Source organism: Salvelinus namaycush, chromosome 10 (assembly GCF_016432855.1).
Source record: "Salvelinus namaycush isolate Seneca chromosome 10, SaNama_1.0, whole genome shotgun sequence".
NCBI lineage: Eukaryota > Metazoa > Chordata > Actinopteri > Salmoniformes > Salmonidae > Salvelinus > Salvelinus namaycush.
The window spans coordinates 13,738,222-13,760,157 of NC_052316.1; the positions used below are offsets into that span (position 1 = coordinate 13,738,222).

At 40.1% G+C, this 21,936-nt stretch overlaps 1 protein-coding gene across 1 annotated transcript; it reads left to right on the forward strand.

The window, feature by feature from the left end:
• Window positions 1-6,330: 6,330 nt before the first annotated feature.
• On the forward strand, window positions 6,331-11,935 carry LOC120054438 (retinal homeobox protein Rx1-like). Its single transcript, XM_039001856.1, has 3 exons — window positions 6,331-6,604; window positions 9,981-10,234; window positions 11,492-11,935. Exons 1-3 carry the CDS (start codon window positions 6,331-6,333, stop codon window positions 11,933-11,935), a joined length of 972 nt encoding a protein of 323 aa, XP_038857784.1.
• Window positions 11,936-21,936: the final 10,001 nt, after the last annotated feature.

Here is a 21,936-nt window from a genome sequence, read left to right on the forward strand (position 1 = left end):
AGCTAAGGACCCTGGGACTAAACACCTCCCTCTGTAACTGGATCCTGGACTTCCTGACAGGCCACCCCCAGGTGGTAAGGGTAGGCAACAACACATCTGCCACGCTGATCCTCAACACTGGGGCCCCTCAGTGATGCGTCCTCAGTCCCCTCCTGTACTTCCTGTTCACCCACGACTGCGTGGCCAAGCACAACTCCAACACCATCATTAAGGTTGCTGATGACACAACAGTGGTAGGCCTGATCACTGACAACGATGAGACAGCCTATATGGAGGAGGTCAGAGACCTGGCAGTGTGGTGCCAGGACCACAAACTCTCTCTCAATGTGAACAAGACAAAGGAGCTGTTTGTGGACTATGGGAAAAGGAGGGCCAAACAGGCCCACATTAACATCGACGGGACTGAAGTGGAGCGGGTCGAGAGTTTCAAGTTCCTTGGTGTCCACATCACCAGCAAACTATCATGGTCCAAACACATGAAGACAGTTGTGAAGAGGGCACGACAACACCTTTTCCCCCTCAGGAGAATAAAAAGATTTGGCATGGGTCCCCAGATCCTCAAAAAGTTCTACAGCTGCAACATCGAGGGCATCCTGACCGGTTGCATTACCGCCTGGTATGTCAACTGCTCAGCATCTGAGGGTAGTGCGTATGGCCCAGTACATCACTGGAGCCAAGCTTCCTGACAACCAGGACCTATATACTAGGCGGTGTCAGAGGAAGGCCCAAAGAATTGTCAAAGACTCTCCAGTCACCCAAGTCATAGACTGTTCTCTCTCCTATCGCATGGCAAGTGGTACCAGAGCGCCAAAAGGCTCCTTAACAGCTTCTACCCCCAAACCATAAGACTGCTGAACTAATCAAATGGCCACCTGGACTATTAGCATTGAACCCCCCTCCCTTTTGTTTTTAAACTGCTGCTACTCGCTGTTTATTATCTACGCAGAGTCACTTTACAAATTACCTCGATTAACCTGTACCCCCGCACAATGACTCAGTACCGGAACCCCCTGTATATAGCCTCGTTATTGTTATGTAAATGTTTTGTGTTACCTTGTGATTAATTACATTTTTTTTACTTTAGTTTATTAGTAAACATTTTCTTAACTCTATTTCTTGAACTGCGTTGTTGGTTAAGGGCTTGTAAGTAAGCATTTCACAGTAAGGTCTACACCTGTTGTATTCGGCAGATGTGACGAATAAAATTTGATTTGATTTAGTCACATTATGGCAGACAGAGAACAACTGATTTGGCCAGGAGCATTGTTCCTGAACAGCTTTTTGTTCCTTTAAGGCAGGCAACCTAAAACAAATCAACATAGCATCTTAAACTTATCTTTAGACTTCATTGAGCTTTACAGAAGTCTAGAGAGGACATATAAATACAAAAATGATTCCCTCATTATGTCGAGATTACGATAAAAGTTATTTTGTCGAGATCACTAGATAAACTTTATAAATAGGAGTGGACATATTGATGATAGATTGACAGCAGTGCCATAGTGCACCAGAGGCAGTAAGACTCTACAAAGATCTAAGACCTTTGATTAGAGCACATATGTTGTAAGTAGCCATGTGCTAGTGTACAGGCCGGGGACTTCGTATCAAAGCTCCAGCAATTAAAGGCAAACAATGGCAAACTGAGGAATGGATGAATGACGGAGCTGTCCTTCTGCCCCACGACATTTTGCCCACCATTTGTGGCTGAAATGAAATATAAACTGTAGCCTACATGAAATGCTGGAGGATTTAGAAATCTCAAAATGTGATTCACTTCACCTGTTTTACTAGTTTTATTTTATTTTTCTACTTTTTAATTGTTGTTTGTGACTGTGTTTTTGCTGCTCTTGACAGGCCAACCTTCCTGTTAAAACTATTAAAGAGATTAAATTAAACTATTATTGGTAGTCTGGTAAACTTTCATTGGTAGTCTACAACCAGAAACCTCAATAAAATGCAAATGAATTACTTAAAAATCATACAATGTGATTTTCTGGATTTTTGTTTTAGATTCCGTCTCTCACAGCTGAAGTGTACCTATGATGAAAATTACAGACCTCTACATGCTTTGTAAGTAGGAAAACCTGCAAAATCGGCAGTGTATCAAATACTTGTTCTCCCCACTGTACATAAAACAATTTCTGCCTGGGTTAATCCACAATCAAAATAAAAACGGATGTGCTGATCCACCATGGGCTCTGCCATACTGTCAATGTATCATCAATACATCCACTCCTATTTATAGAGTTTATATTGTGCTCTCTACAAAAAAATCTTTGTTATGTTGTGATCATGAGAAAATTATATTGTGATCTCGACAAAACAACTTTTGTTAAGTTGTGACCACAAAAAATATATTTTGTGATATCGATAAAACAATATAATTATTTTTTTAAATTCACATGTCCTCTCTGGACTTCCATACAGGTCAGCGGAAATCTCTGGAAAAGTCCTTAATCTCATTAAAGGCAGGGTTGATCTCTGTGCCACTCACCTCTCCAAGCCCAGGCAAGGTTTCAGAGTGGCCAACTGGTGCAAATACTCTCTTAAAACAACAGCATCCTCCCATACCTCCATAGACACAGGAACATGTTTATGTGACAAAAAGTTATAGATGGGCCAATATTAATTATGTTACTAAATAATGTAATTGTTTTTGTTTCATGTATTTTGTAACCTTTTTAGTCATATGCTAATCTTAATTTTGATTCCTTATGCATTATCACCGTGGTTTATTAAAAATAAACCACAGAAAATTGATTTAAATAGCGTTATGTGACAAAATTCCATTAATTGTTTCTATGTGTCATAGGGATTTAGTATATGTGGATTGACCATGGTATGATCATGTAATGAACACTTGCAACAATTAGTCCAAGCCAATTGACACAATTCGGGTTAAATCCTTAATGAGCTGTTAAACAGGTCTGAGATCACTCCTCTTGAATTGATCTGGTCACTAATTGTTTATTTTCTTTATTGGACATATTATGTCCGCTAGCCATCATACATTTTGTAGCTACAGGTTGTAAACATGTTACTTTATGTTAATTATGCCTCATTACATAGGTGTGTTATAGATGTGTATAATTGGACGTTTTACAAGTTCAGTATGACCACATTCAGTGTATTAATGTAATACATCCAGTGTATTAATGTAATATATCCAGTGTATTTATGTAATACATCCAGTGTATTATTTGAAAACATTATTTGTTACATGACTATTTGTTAATTGAGGTACATTTTCATTTCATTGTTTTTAACCTCTCTCCAAGTTAGGCATATTTATTAGCACTGTGTCCCCTGGCTGTGAATTTTGATTCTAAGTGTTAATTGCATTTAATTGCATTAGTTTTCCCCCATGTTTAACTCCCCTCATTAGTGATGGGTCATTGCTTGATTTTCTACTTGCAATACTAATTGCCTCAAGAAGTAAAAGCTCCATGCTGATGACTGTCATTTGCTTTTCTGTTTTTCTATTGCAAACAAACAAACTGATTTGAAATACATATTGCTAATTATATTACCTGCCACTTTTCATGTTGCATAAATACATTTGAAATAAGTTGTAGCTGGATATTTACTTTGACTTCTGATTTAAGTTTAATATTAAAACATTTTTTTTATCTATAATACGTTAAATTAATATTTACTTAATGTTATTTAAATTATAAGCTTTTCAAAATGTTTAAAAAAATGTGTCAACATAAGTTCAGGTCTTCACGCTGTTCTCCATTCTCATGCACCATGTAGAACTTGTCCCTACCAGAGTTTTTATGTAGTCTTTCTCTGGAATAATGAGGGGATTAGTGAAAACTTTCAGTCAGACCTTTGTCTTTAAAACAATAGATTTCTGAAAGAAAGTCTTGTCATGGCTTCATTAGCCCCAGCCTCCTCCTGTGGGGTGAATGTAAGCTACATTTAGTGCAATTACTTGACTAGAAAACAACTGTCAATCATTCTTAAAGGGGAAGGATTCCAATTAATAACCTCTTTAATCCGCTCATTTTATTTCCATTCACCAGCACCAGCACTAGGCTACTCTCTCTCTCTCTGCACTTTGAAAAGACAAACAAAACCACATTAGTTGTCAAGCTTGTTTTGTGCACACACGTTTTGTTGTGTTTTTCAGCGTATTATTGTTTTTGAAGAAAGGCTAGAGAGGATGCAAGGTAAAATAGACGGGGATTGAGATTTGCGCGGTTTTGGTGTGCAGCAGCCGGACAAGGGGCGTGAACTACCTCAGTAGTTGAAGTGAAGTGTTGGAGGAAACAGGTGGAATATTGACAGTTCAACTTCATGCGCTCAGCACGTCATTTCTTCAAAGGTAGGTTCAAACCGCTATTACTATTTTTTGTGACATTTAGGCAACTATAAAACAAAGGTTAACGTTTTATTAGTCTAACATAATGTGTCTATATGACATTTAAATCTGAGGAGATGGACACTGAAAGTGACAATGTTGTTAGTATTGGAAACCATTGTTGTTTTCCACAAAGTATAGAATTACAGTATCAGTTAAATATAAAATACAAAGACTCTGCATTTTAAGGACTATGCATGGTACGTTGTATATTTTAATACAATAATGATATGCCTAGTGCTTAAACATGTGCTCTTGAATATCATTCAACTAAATTATATTGAAAATAATAGAATGCAATGCAACAGAGTACAATACAATACAACTATGCAAATGTATAATATGTAGGGGATAATTAAAATTTGTTAATTTCACATTTGGTCCTTTTAAGTTTATGTATATTTATTCAGTAAATAGTTTCTTAACTCTACTGTATAAAGCTATGTATTACAATTTCATGGTTAATATTTTATAAATTCATGTTAACCAAGATTATTCTCCAAAGCAAAGTCTTTTTCTGTCAAATTTAACTTTTGCCCTAAACTTCAAGCTGTGGGCCTGTCTATGTCATTATAAACGTGTTAAATATAGCTATGTAAATAAGTTATTTCAGAAAGCAATTTATCAACTTGTCTTTGATTAACAACCCTATCAACAAGGCAGGTCCTACAGGCCCTAGTTTTGTCGCACATGGACTACTGTTCAGTCATGTGGTCAGGTGCCACAAAGAGGGACTTGGGAAAATTACAACTGGCCCAGAACAGGGCAGCACGGCTGGCCCTTAAATGTACACAGAGAGCTAACATTAATAATATGCATGTCAATCTCTCATGGCTCAAAGTAGAGTAAAGATTGACCTCATCACTACTTGTTTTTGTAAGAAGTATTGACATGTTGAATGCACAAAGATGTCTGTTTAAACTACTATCACACAGCTCGGACACCCATGCATACCCCAAAAGACATGCCACCAGAGGTCTCTTCACAGTCCCCAAGTCCAGAACAGACTTTGGGAGGCACACAGTACTACATAGAGCCATAACTATATGGAACTCTATTCCACATCAAGTAACTCACGCAAGCAGTAAAATCAGATAAAACAAAACTGATAAAAATACACCTTATGGAACAGCAAACACACACATACAAACTCACATACCATACACACTCTACACACACGCACACCTGTATTGTGTATTGTAGTAGAGTAGTGGCTTGAGGGCACACTTAATGGATTGTGAAATCTGTTTTAAAATGTATTTTATTGTTTAACATTTTTATTATAATGTATTATGCATTAATTTTTGCTGGCCCCAGGAAGTAGCTGCTGCCTTGGCGATCCATAATAAATACAAATACAGATTGATTTTATGTTAATGCTGTATAATATACTAAAGTCTATCACATAAATCACGTCTATCAATTTCATTGCACTCAATGTGCTTGGTAATGAGTTTATGCAATAGAATAAAGAGGCTGTCTTTTATCATCCGCTTTCGATTAATTAAATAATTATATCATGGCTCATTAAAAGTTAAACCTCAGTGACAGATCCATGTTCTGATAGACAACACATATACCATAAAACCCTTTAACTATTGCTGTATAGCACTTTGTGACATCGGCTGGCGTAAAAAGGGCTTCAGAAATAAATTTGACTGATTGATTTAGCCCCCCAAAATGTTTGCTGATATTTTGCTGATATTGAATAGATTATGTTAATACAATTATTGATTGTATGTTATAGTAGTGGTAGGTAGTACTAGTAGTATATGAGAGTGTTTGAGAATTTTGATGTGGCACTACTAAATGGCAAAGACTCAAAACTGGCTTCTGATCATGTGATGACTGTGACTTTGTTTTGCAGGTCTCTTTAAAACTCATCCTTGGACCTGTTCCTTCACAAAGCCGAGCCAAGTCTACTTTTCCCTGCTAAAGGATAGAGAGAGCGTCCAAACGTTCAAATGCATTTATCACTGGATACCATGAGCATGGTGGACGACAGCTGCCTCTCGCCCAGTAACTTCCATGAGATGGTGAAAGGAGGGGGGGCGGCGATGGGGGGCCGCGTCCACAGCATTGATGTCATCCTGGGCTTCAGCAAAGACCAGGACCCCCTGCTCAGCCCATCTGGGGGCCCAGGGCCCCACAAAGTGGGCATGGATGGCCTGGGGGACCCTGGGAAGCAGGACCCAGCACACCCCTACGGGCACCTCTCAGAGCAGCAGTCCTACCATGGTGAGTCTCTTAGGTGTGAGATAAACACTCCACTGGGCATACTGTAAATCACTGTTCTGATTCTGGGGCATTTATGGCCAGCCCACTCTCTACATGTACAGTATATGTTTAAGGCCAAAACACATTAAGACACATCGACTAGCACTTCGCTGGTGTTCATAAGTTATCAATCAAGCCCTCTCACTTCAAACTTTGCTGCATTTGATAGGAACATGCTGCATGTAGGAAGCAGCTAGAGCAGGATGAGGTCAAGGAGACAGACGATTGACTGTATTAAATGTATTGTATTGATTACCAAGGGGGACATTTTATTGTCACAGTCATACAATAAGACACATTACAGACTTAAAGTGCGGCATTAAAACACACACAATCACATGCAATCTAGATGGCAAGGGAAGACACCAAACAAATACATGATAATGTGTATTTTTCATATAATTCTCATTTTCATACCAACATTTAATTAAGTGGACCACAAAGTGTGTCTGAGGATCCTGTCTATGATGCCTGAACTTGCACACTTCCCTTTGTCTTTTAGTGATGTAATGATTAGCGGCTTTACTTAAGTCATTAAGACTTGATTATTTCCATTGCATCAATGCGTTGAGGCGACGATGACCTCAATGGCTGCATTGGTTGTAGCTTTGCAGAGAGTCCGGGTCGTTTCTCAACAGCTCACAGAATGAAATAGAACATTATATTGTATCTCTATGGGGGGCAGTAGATGACATGTGTCTGTACCTTGTAAATACTGTGAAATCATGCTGAGATTGAGAGATAAATCACAAAACAAGACGGTGAGGGGGTTTCATCCCAAATCCCACCCCCTTGTGGAATTCCCCTAATCTTCTCTTGGACACAGATGAGATTTTACAGTGGTGCAGTTTCATTTCATTAACATTTCATCTCTGCATAAAATGTGATGTTTTTTAATCTATGGTAGTTTTTACATTCTGGGTACTATCTATGGGGTCATAAAAACAAAAGGTTTAGTGAAACACGTAGCACAAACCAGCATTTGATGACTCGTGAAATTACCAGGTAATTGGAAGTGTCTTATGACAGTGTTGGTTATTATAAAATATGATCATAAGCACTGTTCAACCAGTGCAACAGCAATGGCTAAATTATTGTTTGTTTCCACTTAATATTCAGCACTAATTTACATGTCCTTAACACATAACTGACTTGTTAGTCATCCCTGTTCCGTCTGAATGGGCATTTTGTACTACATCGCATCACTTTGTCCCCTCCACATTGAGGTTTTCTGCTGGACTGTAAACATGACGAAGTCTTTAGACGGGCGGTTCCGACAGGCCGACAGGCAGGGAGCTGGTCACTGAACCCAGCCTGACCCCTCCATTGTGCCACTATGGGCATTGTCGTAGGCTGTTAATGAGAGATAGATCAATGGACCCCAAAATCCTCCTAGCTGCCCCTGTCTGGGAATTGAAGGTTTTGCTTGGCTTTCTGTCCTGATTCTATCAAGCACTGGTTTGATATGAAGATCCATTTAGCAAGGTTTGGGTTTGTTAGTTCCTACTCGTCATGGGTTTGAACTGGGTTGGGCTAGCCATATTTAGTTTGGTGATTGTGCAAGAAAGTTTCTTTCATCAAGTTTTTGCTAAGCACTGTAAAGTAATGGTATTCATAGTTGGGGTCGCGACCTGGTCGCCAAAATTTAAATAATATAAAATATATATATAATTTAACAAAGAGTACAGATTATTGTATGGGACGATATACAAACGTTTTTCAGAAAAATAATTAGAAGAAAAAACATGAAAAAATATGAAAATGTAATGAATTGAAGGTTATTTGTTGATGTAAAAATCGAAATGTACAGATTTTTAAGATTGTGTTTGGTTGGGGTGAGGTGTCGAGAAATTATTGGGAAAAAAATTAAATTCTGAAATTCGAAAAAGTTTGAATACCACTGCTGTAAAGTGAAACACCCAAAGAGTCCCTATCCCTCCATGTGCTATACAGTTATGTGGTCAATAGGAACTGGTCATGAATATCACCCACAATACCAACCCAAACTGACAATCTATTACTTTTATGTGAGGGACAAATTACAGAATTGACACGAGAGTAATGTTACCATTATGGGGGCGGCAGGGTAGCATAGTGGTTAGAGCGTTGGACTAGTAACCGAAAGGTTGCAAGTTCGAATCCCCAAGCTGACAAGATACAATCTGTCGTTCTGCCCTTGAACAAGGCAGTTAACCCACTGTTCCTAGGCTATCAATGAAAAATAAGAATTTGTTCTTAACTGACTTGCCTAGTTAAATAAAAAGTATAAATTTGTAAGTTGCTCTGGATAAGAGCGTCTGCTAAATTACTTAAATGTAAAATTATGAAGTAATATTTAAAATGTGTCAGTAAAGGCTGTCCCAATAAAGTGTCCCAATTGATAATGTGTTTACCAACAATTAATTATACCGTACAGGACTAGTGCACAGATCACTGCTATGATGGCAGATGCGTAGACAACTGATCTGATGGTCATCTTTGTGCCCAATATAATTTGATTACCCTTTGGATAATTCTAATTCAACAGCCACGTTGACAGCGTTTTATGGCTTTACCTTATAATGTTTACAGTATTTTCCTGCTTATGGAACTGATACAAATGAAGGTCCTACGTAGATTAGAGGTAAGAATACATGGAAGCTATCAGAGGAATTAACAGGCTGCATCTGTTTCCCTCTGAGGATTAGTGGAAACCTGCAGTGAAAGCCTTAGCAAATCAGCGCCGTGTATGCTGTTCATGTATGCTGTTCATGTATGCTGCTCATGTATGCTGCTCATGTATGCTTCGTTACAAGGCAGAAGGACAAGCTACATGTCTTTAGTTTGCATGCGTAGAGTAAGACACAACTTCAGCTTTATTTGGCCTACAGTAGCCTATTGTTGCAGGTGTCAAATGTGTGCGTCCCGGGACGTTTTCAGAACAAACAAGTTATTAAGGGGTTGCGGAGCTCATTTGAATATTCCATGTTTTCAGCTTTGTCAACCCCTAACTCTTCAACAGCTAGACCTTTCTTCACTGTCTTTTCCCTCTTTTCCCTCTTTTCCCATTTCAATGATTTTTCATTCACATTGGCCTTTTAATTGTGAAGAATCCCTGTCTAGCTAAGACAGACATGTTGATTAGACATAACATATGGCACATAACATAGGAGAGCCTAAAACCAACATTTGTCTAACAAGCTAATGATATTTAACTACGTAAAGCTTTAGAAAGAACGACTTACCTTTGCAAAGAAAGCCAAAGAAGCTTGTTTGGTTAAATCAAAAGGAGTCAGTCACTTTGTTGATGGATTCATCTAATGTGAATCTCTTCTCTCTCTCGCTATGGGCTCTACAGATTCAGGACTGTACTCGGACAAGTGTGATGGGGAAATTAGTGATCTGAGGAAGAGTGTGGATAGCAATGGAGGGAAAAGTCCGGAGCCCTGCGAGGAAGAGCAGCCCAAGAAGAAGCACCGACGCAACCGCACCACCTTCACCACGTACCAGCTGCACGAGCTGGAGCGTGCCTTCGAGAAGTCTCACTACCCTGACGTGTACAGCCGTGAGGAGCTGGCTATGAAGGTTAACCTGCCTGAAGTCAGAGTTCAGGTAGGTTTGTCCACCACCACTTTTACTGGTACTGTGCTGTGCTCTGGTCAACTCCTCAGACTTTCTTGCCAATCATTGTGACTAGGAGTGGACTCAAATTCTAACATCTCTGATCAGGTGCGACCTTGATCCAATGTGAATTCAGCCCCCAGGTAAATTGATTGAAGCTGAATATCAATTATCAATCAAATATATTTATAAAGCCCTTTTTACATCAGCAGGTGAATTAAATGGTTAAAGGGCTTGTGTTTTCTAATGAAAAACCTCAGTGGGTCAGAAATACCTTCTCCAAATCTTTAGATGATAATGGTGAGTGACGATAGGACATCTTTACTGTTGGGCAGATTTCTAGATCCTCAGGAGCTTCAAGGTCACTCACAGCAGGCGTTACACTATAAATACAGACAAGTAACAAAGCAAGCTGTGTCCTGCCTACACGAGCTCAGGTCTCTGGTTGTCTGAGGGCAGACATAAGAAGGCTATCTTAGCAGGGCATAGTGCAGAAAAAAGGGCAAGGTCTTATAGCAGAATCTAAGGGCAAAGTCTTAAAGCACGGCAAAATGACACAGTAGCTATGGATGAAGGTCGAAATGATTAAGATTGGTCAGTACAGTTAAAATACTCTGTACTGTAAATACAACTATAGCTGTTGTTCACGAAGCCCCCAGGGCAATTGATTGGAGTGCATTACAATTGGCAAATTGCTTATTTTTCCAATCCAACAAAATGTAGAAATCCAAAATACTAACCATTCAAGAATACCATCGCTCAATTTGTTGATGATTATTTATTTAGATGGTTTACTTGAATAGAGACGGATGCAGTTAAAACATTGATATTATGGACTTTACCTGCTGAGGGATGACGTTTTACTGTAGGGCTTGAACATGCTCCACATCAGCAGATTATGCCCAGAGGTGCTCTGAGACTCCAGTAGGTACCAAACTTTAAATTAAGACAAGTGTCACTGTCCAAACCTTGCTGACAATGGCTCAGGTCCCAGGTTCTCTAGGGACATCCCAAAAAGTGTGCAAGCCAGCAGTGCAAAGGGGGCTAAGTCTTAGAGCAGGTCAAAACACGGACAACACTGAAGGTCTCGGAACAATTCAATTCAATGATTCTTCATTTATGAGGATACTAAGAAACCAAAATAGGTAGCTTGATAAAGCACTATTCTAAACCCATTTGGTACCAATTGGAATGATCTGTGCTGTAAATACTCTGGACTATAAATCCAAACCCTCTGCCTTCCTCTAGGTGTGGTTCCAGAACCGCAGAGCCAAATGGAGGCGCCAGGAGAAGATGGATGCCAGCACCATGAAGCTGCATGACTCGCCCATGCTCTCCTTCAACCGGCCACCCATGCACAGCAACATGGGGCCCATGAGCAACGCCCTCCCCCTGGACCCCTGGCTGACCTCCCCTCTGTCCAACGCCACCCCAGTCCACAGCATCCCGGGTTTCATGGGCCCAGGACAGGGCCTGCAGGGTGGCTACCCCAGCCACAGCTTCCTTAACAGCCCTCCACCCATGGGCCAGGGGATGCAGTCCATGGCACCACCCCCATACCAGTGTTCCGGTCCCTTCACCGACAAATACCCAATGGAGGATGTGGACCAGAGGAGCTCCAGCATCGCCGCACTGAGGATGAAAGCCAAGGAACACATCCAGTCCATGGACAAAACCTGGCAGCCCATGTGATGGTCTGAGGAGGGCTATTGAAACTGATGATTGGGGTTTTGGGCCATGATAATGGCTTTTTTCACACAACAGGATTGGAGTGATGGCACCAACAAATGCTCAGTTACGACTGATGATATTTCTAAGATTTCCAACACCAGTGACATTTCTACCCTTTGTCAGCACTAGAATGGTTCTTGGTCTCTTTTTTGATTTCCGTACTAGTGATGTGAAGGATTGGAAGTTGATGCATATTTTGTGTGCCACTATTCAGAAAGGTTTTTAATCTGGATCCTATGACACAGAATGTCAAGAAAGGCCTCGCAAAGGTAACTACACAAACATCAATTTTCCAAAAGGACTGCAAAGACTGCTCCAATTAACAAGGTTATGATAGAATACTTTTTTTAATGAACTTTTATGAAGCAACTGGAACAAGGATTCCACTGGACACTAATTGCCCTTGATGGCAACTTTTAGATTTTTATCCTTATCTAATAGTTTGGATTTCATAAAAAAGGCAACAAATACTTCCTTCTCAGTAATTCTGTAAAAATGCAAACACTGTACACTCTAGTCAGGTTTTAGGCCAGGCCTAACTGTGGCGTTAGCTAAAGAGCTATAACCATTCTTGCTTGTAACAAAGCACAATGCAATGTCTCTATAGCTCAGACCACAACTTGTCCAGCCACTGAGCCACTTGACACAGAAAATCCCAAAGAGTATTGGGTATTTTAAGTTTGTAATGCAGATCACTCAGCCTGTCCATGTGTTCATTTTGTTACTCAATAGTCTTTTATTTTTTGCAAGAGTAGTTTTAATGTTTTTGTTATTTGCTGTTAACCATGAATCTAATAATAAGTATACACCAACTCATGTCCCCTCCAAATCCTTTCATAAAAGACATTCTGCAGAGTGCTCACACACGGTCACATTTAACTCTGCAAATTAAGGTTTGTGTATTTTCCTAATTAATCCAATTGTCTAATTTATCATGAATTTTACAGGTCAATTAACCAGTAATTCTCTCAGTATTTGTGAATGGCCATGCCATGTCTCCCATAATAGTAGTTGAAGGTTGCGGCAGTATGAATCACTATGTCTATGACCCTGAAACACAGAATCATTCATCCAGTTATGATGGTCAGGTTATTTCAACACCTGGAGAAAAAGGATACCAGAGCCACCTCGGATGAAGGGGAAACACTACATTTCTGTCTGTCTTAACTGCAGTTATAGTGGAGAGCCTCTGTCCACACCGTGGGTTGTGGGGTCATAGTTGAGATATCCTGGCTCAGGCTAGAGGGAGCTTTCAGCTGGGGATGCATAAAACAATCTGTCATGCTATTTAATTTGAGAAGACATGAACACCTTTTAACACCCAATTAACATCTATGAAAGTGATTTACTCCTAGTCTTCATTGACTTGATGAAGATTGATGGTTGCCCTGAGGCTAACTTCAGACTGCAAACACACATGTCAATATACACACTATAGACTGCACACACACTGATATCAACACCTTCTTTCACGATAGTGCTGGTAGGCCAAACAATGTAAGGCTCTTCTTTCTTGAGAATTGTTCTTGAGGAGTGCTACATATTAAAAGCCAATCTCTGAATTTGATGGCACCCTCAGTGTGTGACATCTTGATTCTCTGAGGAAGCAATATCTGTTTTAGTAATTTTTTGGAGAGCTGCTCAACATGTTTGGGTCAGTGATCTATGGCGTAAGCCTCCTACAGTGAGAAGGGAAGCCAGGAGACCTCCCTCTCACACGGAAGGGGTGGGAATAGGACAGGGGGACAGAGCGAAAGAGGCCACTGAAGTAACCTTTTTTTTTGCCTCAGTGGCTGTTGGAGAAGAAAACGTGTTGGCAGCTTGGCCTTCCGTCACTGTGTGTACGTGCAGAGCAGCAGAAAGAGAACGGTCTGATGTGTCACCCTACATAGTTTCCTCTTTGTTCGGCACAATTGATCCAAGCCATCTTCTTTGTCTAAAGTCCGAGGGGGAAAACGGTCACAGACTGCACTAAATAGGCCTCTGTAGCGAGACCCCGGGAATGAGAAAGGAGCATGAATTGTCTATTCTGGCATATGTCGAAGAGATACTACATGGGGTGTACGGGTCCATTGTGGCATTGATGTTTTGATAATGACTATATGCATATTTCATATGGTTTATGTATGGTAAAAAAGACAATCTTCAACCACGTTGTTAAATGATAACGTGTCATATCAAGGGCTACATAGGATTAAACATTTCTGATGTAAAATAATTTAGCATTTTGATTTCGACAATACTTTTACCAGGTAAATATTATTGCAATGTGCGAGGGGTAACATTTAATTACTATTATTTCAGTGATAGTGTGTAGACTATCCCAATATGGAGGAAAGAAATTCCATTACACAAAAGTGGAAATGTTGTAGCATTTGTTTTGAAAGGAAACTCAAAATGTCTCTGCTGCTGGACATATGATTAGTTCAGAGTAACAGAGTAGAACTGTTTAAAAAAGTTGCCACAGAATTGTCAGTTCATTCAACTCACTGTTTGACTGGAGTTTACAAAGTATTAGTACTGTGTTACTGCAGATATAAATCTGTTTCTTTGTCATAGACAGTAAAAGCCCCATTGGTCAATACACAAAGTAATATTCAGTTGTTTTACTGATGTGTTATGGGATTGGATTCTATGCTCACCTCTCACGCTCAACATTGCTGATTTGCTAATTATGCCATATTAAATGGGCTGTTCTTTTTTTCTAATTTACTTGCAGTTGTCTAGTTTTGATGTTATCAGCTGTTAACTCTAGTCAGGTATTTTCAGGACCTCACACCCAACATAGAAACAGGGTTAGTTTGAACATTGAACAATATGTTTAGAAATGTTTGTTCCTCATGTGATACTGGGACCAAGATTAAGCCAAAGTTTAGATATAAAAAATATTTTAAAATGCACTAGAAACTTGGGAAGTTTATTTTAGGTTTATATCTGAAAATATACAGGACACTTTTTATATCCCCACATGTTCTAGTTCTGTTACTGTTTACTTTTATTTTGTCTGAAATGTTGATGTCCATGTTCTAGAAAACTTTAATATCTACTTAAAAAATAAACAAATATAGTTTGATAGAATTGTTGTCTTCTGTCTCCTTTATCCTATCTACTCTATAAATCCACTGACTGTGAATATCTATCTACTGTAAATCTCTGAATATAAATGGATGGCTATAAGACGGTATCTGAAGTATAGTATTAGGCCTACTGAAGTATATTATTAGGCCTACTGTAGTATGTGAGGGATAGAGATAGGATCTGACACAGTGAAGAAGTAGCCTCTCTTCGTCCCAGCCCCTCCTCTCCTCTCCCCTGGTCCCTGGCTGGTGGCATGGTGCCAGCCCGTTAGGAAGATGAGGCTCCAATCAATCAGGCTCCCAGGGGGGGGGCCCCGGCCACAGGGCCCGCTGCTCGCTAATTGCCCCTGGGCTCTGCCGCTGCAGCACATGTTCACAGTGGGCTGTACCTGCCGCGCTTGCCTCTCCAGCATGTGAATCACACTCCCGGACAGATGGGAGCCCGGGAGGACCTCTCACCAGGGGCCATCTGGGGCCAAAACGTGAACAGTGAACACAACAGTGTGGGGAATGTAAAAACAAAAACATGATTTTAATCTGAATATTCTTTTTGGATTTGTGTGTGTTTGTAACTACCTGGTGTTTTTTTTGTGGAGGTCATTTAATGACAGATTATAAACTAAACTGTGTTGGTGAAAATGTTTTGGCAGACAAACAATTAAGCAATCACACTTTGACCTTCATAATATAGTTTCTCTCACCAATAAAGAACAGCTCACTGCACACGTGCTGCTATATTGTTATTGGAGATCCAATCTAAACAGTGTTCTCCCAGAGCCAAACAAACAGCACTCTGTGTGGATTGCCATGGGAGGACATGGACATCCTAATCATGAGGGGGTAGGTGGGTGGGTGGGGGGGGACAAGAGAGAGGGAGTGTTAGCAATAGAGAGAGAGAGAGACACAGACACAAAATGTTAGTGTGGAAGCGAGAGAGAGAGAGAGCGAGAGCAGGGTGGGAGTAGTGAGGGTGGGATGGCTGCTCATCAGGGTTAATGATGTAGAAAATCCCCCAATTAGAGCCTTTTCCTGCGGGCCAGGATGAGTTCAGAGCAAGGTCCTCTGACAGCTCAGGGATTAGTGCCTGGGCCAGGCCGGGCCTGAGCAGACACTGACTGCTGGACATCTTGGCCGGGGCCGGGGTAGGCATGCGTTGCGCTGGAGTGAGTGGCACAAAGAAAAGCATGGGAAAAGAGCAGCAGATCAACATAGAAGCTTTTGTTGGGCTCGCTGTGCGAAATCCAACCATCTCCTCCAATTCCGTTCTCATTCTGAATCAGGGCCAACACAGTGGATTTACAGTGTGTTTGTGATTTATAGTCAGCATGCTATGTTGTCGACACACGGTGTTGGGAATGCTTCTCTAATTGACCCACAGCAACCCATAAAAACATTGTTTTCATTCTTATTGTTGGCGACAAAACATTTATGAGTTAATGGGTTCTTGATAATAGTCTAGTGTAGTCTTCAATGTATAGTATCTTATATATTGACATCGGAAATCCAAAAATGTCTCAAAATTATTCTGTCTTTTTCCCAGGATACGGTTTTCTCCAGTCTGCAATATTGATGGTGAATTCTACATTGAATCAGTACATAAAAAAATCCTCAAACATCTGGATTGCTTAAAAAACAAACATCTTGTCCACATGCTTCGCAATGAACAATGAATAAAAAAGATGTCACGAATGCTTAGAGTCCTACATCTATCAAGACACACTAACCTGAGATTAATCCTTGACCCTAGTCCCAGTCAGCTGCTAAGAAGATTGAAGCTGAGCATCCCACTGTCTTCTCATGCTAGAGTACACAGTGTAATAATTTTCACCTCCCTTTATCAGGGAAGGGGTTTCATTTTCTCAGTGAATAAGCAAAGAAATGGAACCGTAGTCCAATAAGCAGAGACAATGAAAGGATGGCTAGAGATTATTTGTTAAATATGTTAAAGGTCCAATCATATGTTAAAGGTCCAATGCAGCCATTTGTATCTCAATATCAAATCATTTTTGAGTAACAATTAAGTACCTTACTGTGAATGTATTTTATTTAAATTGTCAACAACAACATAAAATGCTTCTTAGCAAACGTCAATTTCTCAAGCAAGAATTTTGCTCGGGCTGTCAGGGAGTGGTCCGAGTGGGGAGGGGAAAACTGAAAATTAGCTGCTATTGGCAGAGAGGTTTGGAACGCTCTTTCTTATTGGTCTATTAACTAATTTAACACCTGGTGATGTAACCATGGAAGGCCAAAACTCCATTCCACTAAAACAGGTTGACATTTCAGGCCGTCTTTTCAAACAGCTCTTACACTAAAAGGGCATTTTCATAATTTTCAAAATTTCACAGTATTATTTCAACCTCATTGTGTGGAAATATATATTAAACACAGGAACATCACATTTTTGACTGCACTGGGCCTTTAACAGAGAGGTACAGTATAACAAAGTTTTTTTGTGTGTTTTGGTTCCCCTCTCCCTAGTTTTCTCCATCTCTTATGCTCTGTAAACACAAAACAAAACATTTATTTAAAAGGTCAGAGCTACTGCAATGAAATAAAGACGGGAAACCCGAAGGTGGCTGACCGGCAAGATTAGTAGAGCGCAAAAAATAAAAATGGCTTACTCCATGAATCACTCACTCAATTGTCAATTAATACAATAAGTTTGTAAGTAGCAACAACAAAGTCTCTAACGACTAATTAATTGCATAATCTAGTATTTTGTTCCCTATTCCGGTGCCTCTAAAGGGGCCGGGCTGGAGTTAACAGGCTGATTGGAAGGACGCGTTCCTCAGTGGGGATAGTAAGGGAAAAGGAGCGGAATTAATTGGGTTTGATTAAGAGAGCCTTTCAATGGGACACAGCTTTTTCGCATGACATAATTGGAGGTCAGTGAGAAAGGGGGGTGTGAGTGGAGGATTTGTAGGCTGGCGCCAGTGTTTGGTGTTCTCCCCCCTCACACTTGTAGAGAAATATGGTGTGTCTCGTGTTGTAAACCTCCATAGGCTCAATCGCCAGAAAAAACACATTGGGATAGCGTGTCCGAGGGCCTGCTATGCATTCAGTGCACAGGAGGCTGCTGAGGGGAGGACGACTCATAATAATTGCTGGAACGGAGTGAATGGAAGGATATCAAAGACATGGAAACAATGTATACATACATACATACACACACACAGTTGAAGTCGGAAGTTTACATACACCTTAGCCAAATACATTTAAACTCAGTTTTTCACAATTCCTGACATTTAATCCTACTAAATATTCCCTGTTTTAGGTCAGTTTGGATCACCACTTTATTTTAAGAATGTGAAATGTCAGAATAATAGTAGAGAGAATGATTTATTTCAGCTTTCATTTCTTTCATCACATTCCCAGGGGGTCAGAAGTTTACATACACTCAATTCATATTTGGTAGCATTGCCTTTAAATTGTTTAACTTGGGTCAAACATTTCGGGTAGCCTTCCACAAGCTTCCCACAATAAGTTGGGTGAATTTTGGCCCATTCCTCCTGACAGAGCTGGTGTAACTGAGTCAGGTGTGTAGGCCTCCTTGCTCGCACATGGTTTTTCAGTTCTGCCCACACATTTCCTATGGGATTGAGGTCAGGGCTTTGTGATGACCACTCCAATACCTTGACTTTGTTGTCCTTAAGCCATTTTGCCACAACTTTTGAAGTATGCTTGGGGTCATTGTCCATTTGGAAGACGCATTTGCGACCAAGCTTTAACTTCCTGACTGATGTCTTGAGATGTTGCTTCAATATATCCACATAATTTTCCTTCCTCGTTGTGCCATCTATTTTGTGAAGTGCACCAGTCCCTCCTGCAGCAAAGCACCTCCACAACATGATGCTGCCACCCCCGTGCTTCACGGTTGGGATGGTGTTCTTTGACTTGCAAGCCTCCCCCTTTTTCCTCCAAACATAACAATGGTCATTATGGCCAAACAGTTTTGTTTCATCAGACCAGAGGACACTTCTCCAAAAAGTATGATCTTTGTCCCCATGTGCAGTTGCAAACCGTAGTCTGGCTTTTTTATGGCGGTTTTGGAGCAGTGGCTACTTCCTTGCTGAGCGGCCTTTCAGGTTATGTCGATATAGGACTCGTTTTACTGTGGATATAGATACTTTGTACCTGTTTCCTCCAGCATCTTCACAAGGTCCTTTGCTGTTGTTCTGGGATTGATTTGCACTTTTCGCACCAAAGTACATTCATTTCTAGGAGACAGAACACGTCTCCTTCCTGAGCGGTATGACGGCTGTGTGGTCCCATGGTGTTTATACTTGCGTACTATTGTTTGTACAGATGAACGTGGTACCTTCAGGCGTTTGGAAATTGCTCCCAAGGATGAACCTGATTTGTGGTCATCTACAATGTTTTTAATGAGGTCTTGGCTGATTTCTTTTGATTTTCCCATGATGTCAAGCAAAGAGGCACTGAGTTTGAAGGTAGGCCTTGAAATACATCCACAGGTACACCTCCAATTGACTCAATTAGCCTAACAGAAGCTTTTAAAGCCATGACATCACTTTCTGGAATTTTCCAAGCTGTTTAAAGGCACAGTCAACTTAGTGTATGTAAACTTCTGGCAAACTGGAATTGTGATACAGTGAATTATAAGTGAAATAATCTGTCCTTAAACAGTTGTTGGAAAAATTACTTGTGTCATGCACAAAGTAGATGTCCTAACCGACTTGCCAAAACTATAGTTTGTTAACAAGAAATTTGTGGAATGGTTGAAGAATGAGTTTTAATGACTCCAACCTAAGTGTATGTAAACCTCCGACTTCAACTGTATATATACACACACACATATACATATATATATATATATATATATATATATATATATATATTTACCCCAAAAATATGGGGGATTGGAAATGATGCAGACAATTACATTGACGGTAGCCACAATCTATCTGCAATATTAAAGCTGATCTACCCCCTAAAATAAAAACTGTGTTTGAGGAGTTCAATACCATTCCATTTATTCCATTCTAGCCATTACTATGAGGGCGGCAGGTAGTCTAAAAGTCGCTCGTTCGAATCCCGAGCCGACAAGGTGAAACATCTGTCGATGTGCCCTTGAGCAAGGCACTTAACCCTAATTGCTCCGTTGATAATGGCAGACCCTGGCTGTGACCCTACTGTCCAAGGGTCTTTCAGGGGGAATTGGGATATGCAAAAAAGCAACATTTCCAATTCACACATGTGTATAATACATACTTGTACATGTGTGAAATAGGACAAATACAAGCACCCACCCAATTATTATTATGATGAGCCTGTCCTCCCCAATTAAGGTGCCACCAACCTCCTGTGATTCAGTGTGAGATTATTGTGACTTCTGTTCTGCTACTTTAAAACCATTATTATAGTGCGTGGACAACACCCTCGATAATCCCAGATCGTTAATAATGTAGATGACGTACACACACGTAAACAATACTTTGCGTGGACATGTCAGACACACACCGCCATGCAGGAGCTGTTAGGGGAGACACACCTGGTATAATCAGTCTGCTCATTGTGTTTGTATAATCTTGTTACACTATAATCTATCACGGGGTAGGAGCGAGACAAGCCATCACTACAGTAAATCCAAAAATATAATCCACATGCATTGTCCTCACGTCACATAACTAGATTACCAAAGACCTTATCCTAAATCTGTGCATTTTCCACTTGAATGATAACATTTGTGAACTATGGCAATTGGCAAGGGTACTTGCTCTGGCCCCAAAAGACTCCTAACGCCACCTATCGTTGGCATTTGGAAAACGCATCTCCTACATTCAACTAATTTCCTGAGATTCCCAATATCAATGTATGGCCTACAACCAGTCAATACAGACACAAATGTGCTTACTGTACATTTCTGAAATTGCTTATTCCAGTTACTAATAAGCATGAACCCATTAAGGAAATGACTGTACAAACTTAAATCCCCTTGGATTTCTGAGGAATTGAAACATTTTATGGTTGTGTGGGATGAGGCAAAAGGTATGGCAAATAAGTTTGGCAGCACAACTGATTGGAACACCTACTGCAAATTGAGAAATAATTTGACTTAACTGAATAAAAAGAAGAAGAAACTGTACTATGAAACAAAAATAAAGGATATAAAGAATGACAGTAAAAAGCTTTGGAGCACCTTAAATGAAATTTTGGGAAAAAAGACAAACTCAGCTCCATCATTCATTGAATCACATGGCTCATTCATCACAAAAGCCACTGATATTGCCAACTACTTTAATAATTTTTTCATTTGCAAGATTAGCAAACTTAGGCATGACATGCCAGCAACAAACACTGACACTACACATCCAAGTATATCTGACCAATTTTAATGTAGAATTCCGTAAAGTGAGTGTGGAAGAGGTGAAAAAAATTATGACAATCGACTGGGGTCTGACAACTTGGATGGAAAATTACTGAGGAAAATAGTGGACGATATTTCCACTCATATTTGCCATATTTTCAATTAAAGCCGACTAGAAAGTGTGTGCCCCCAGGCTTGGAGGGAAGCAAAAGTCTTTCCGCTACCTAAGAATAGTAAAATCCCCTTTACTGGCTCAAATAGCTGAACAATCAACCTGTTACCAACCCTTAGCTAACTTTTGGAAAAAATTGTGTTTGACCAGATACAATGCTATTTTACAGTAAACAAATTGACAACAGATTTTCAGCACGCTTATAGGGTCATTTGGGGTGGCCGGTAGCCTAGTGTTTAGGTTGCAAGATCGAATCCTCGAGCTGACATTCAACAAGCACAGCACATACACAAATGACAGATGATTAGCTGAGAGAAATTGATAATAAAAAGATTGTGGGGGGTGTTTTGTTAGACTTCAGTGTGAATTTTGACATTATTGATCATAG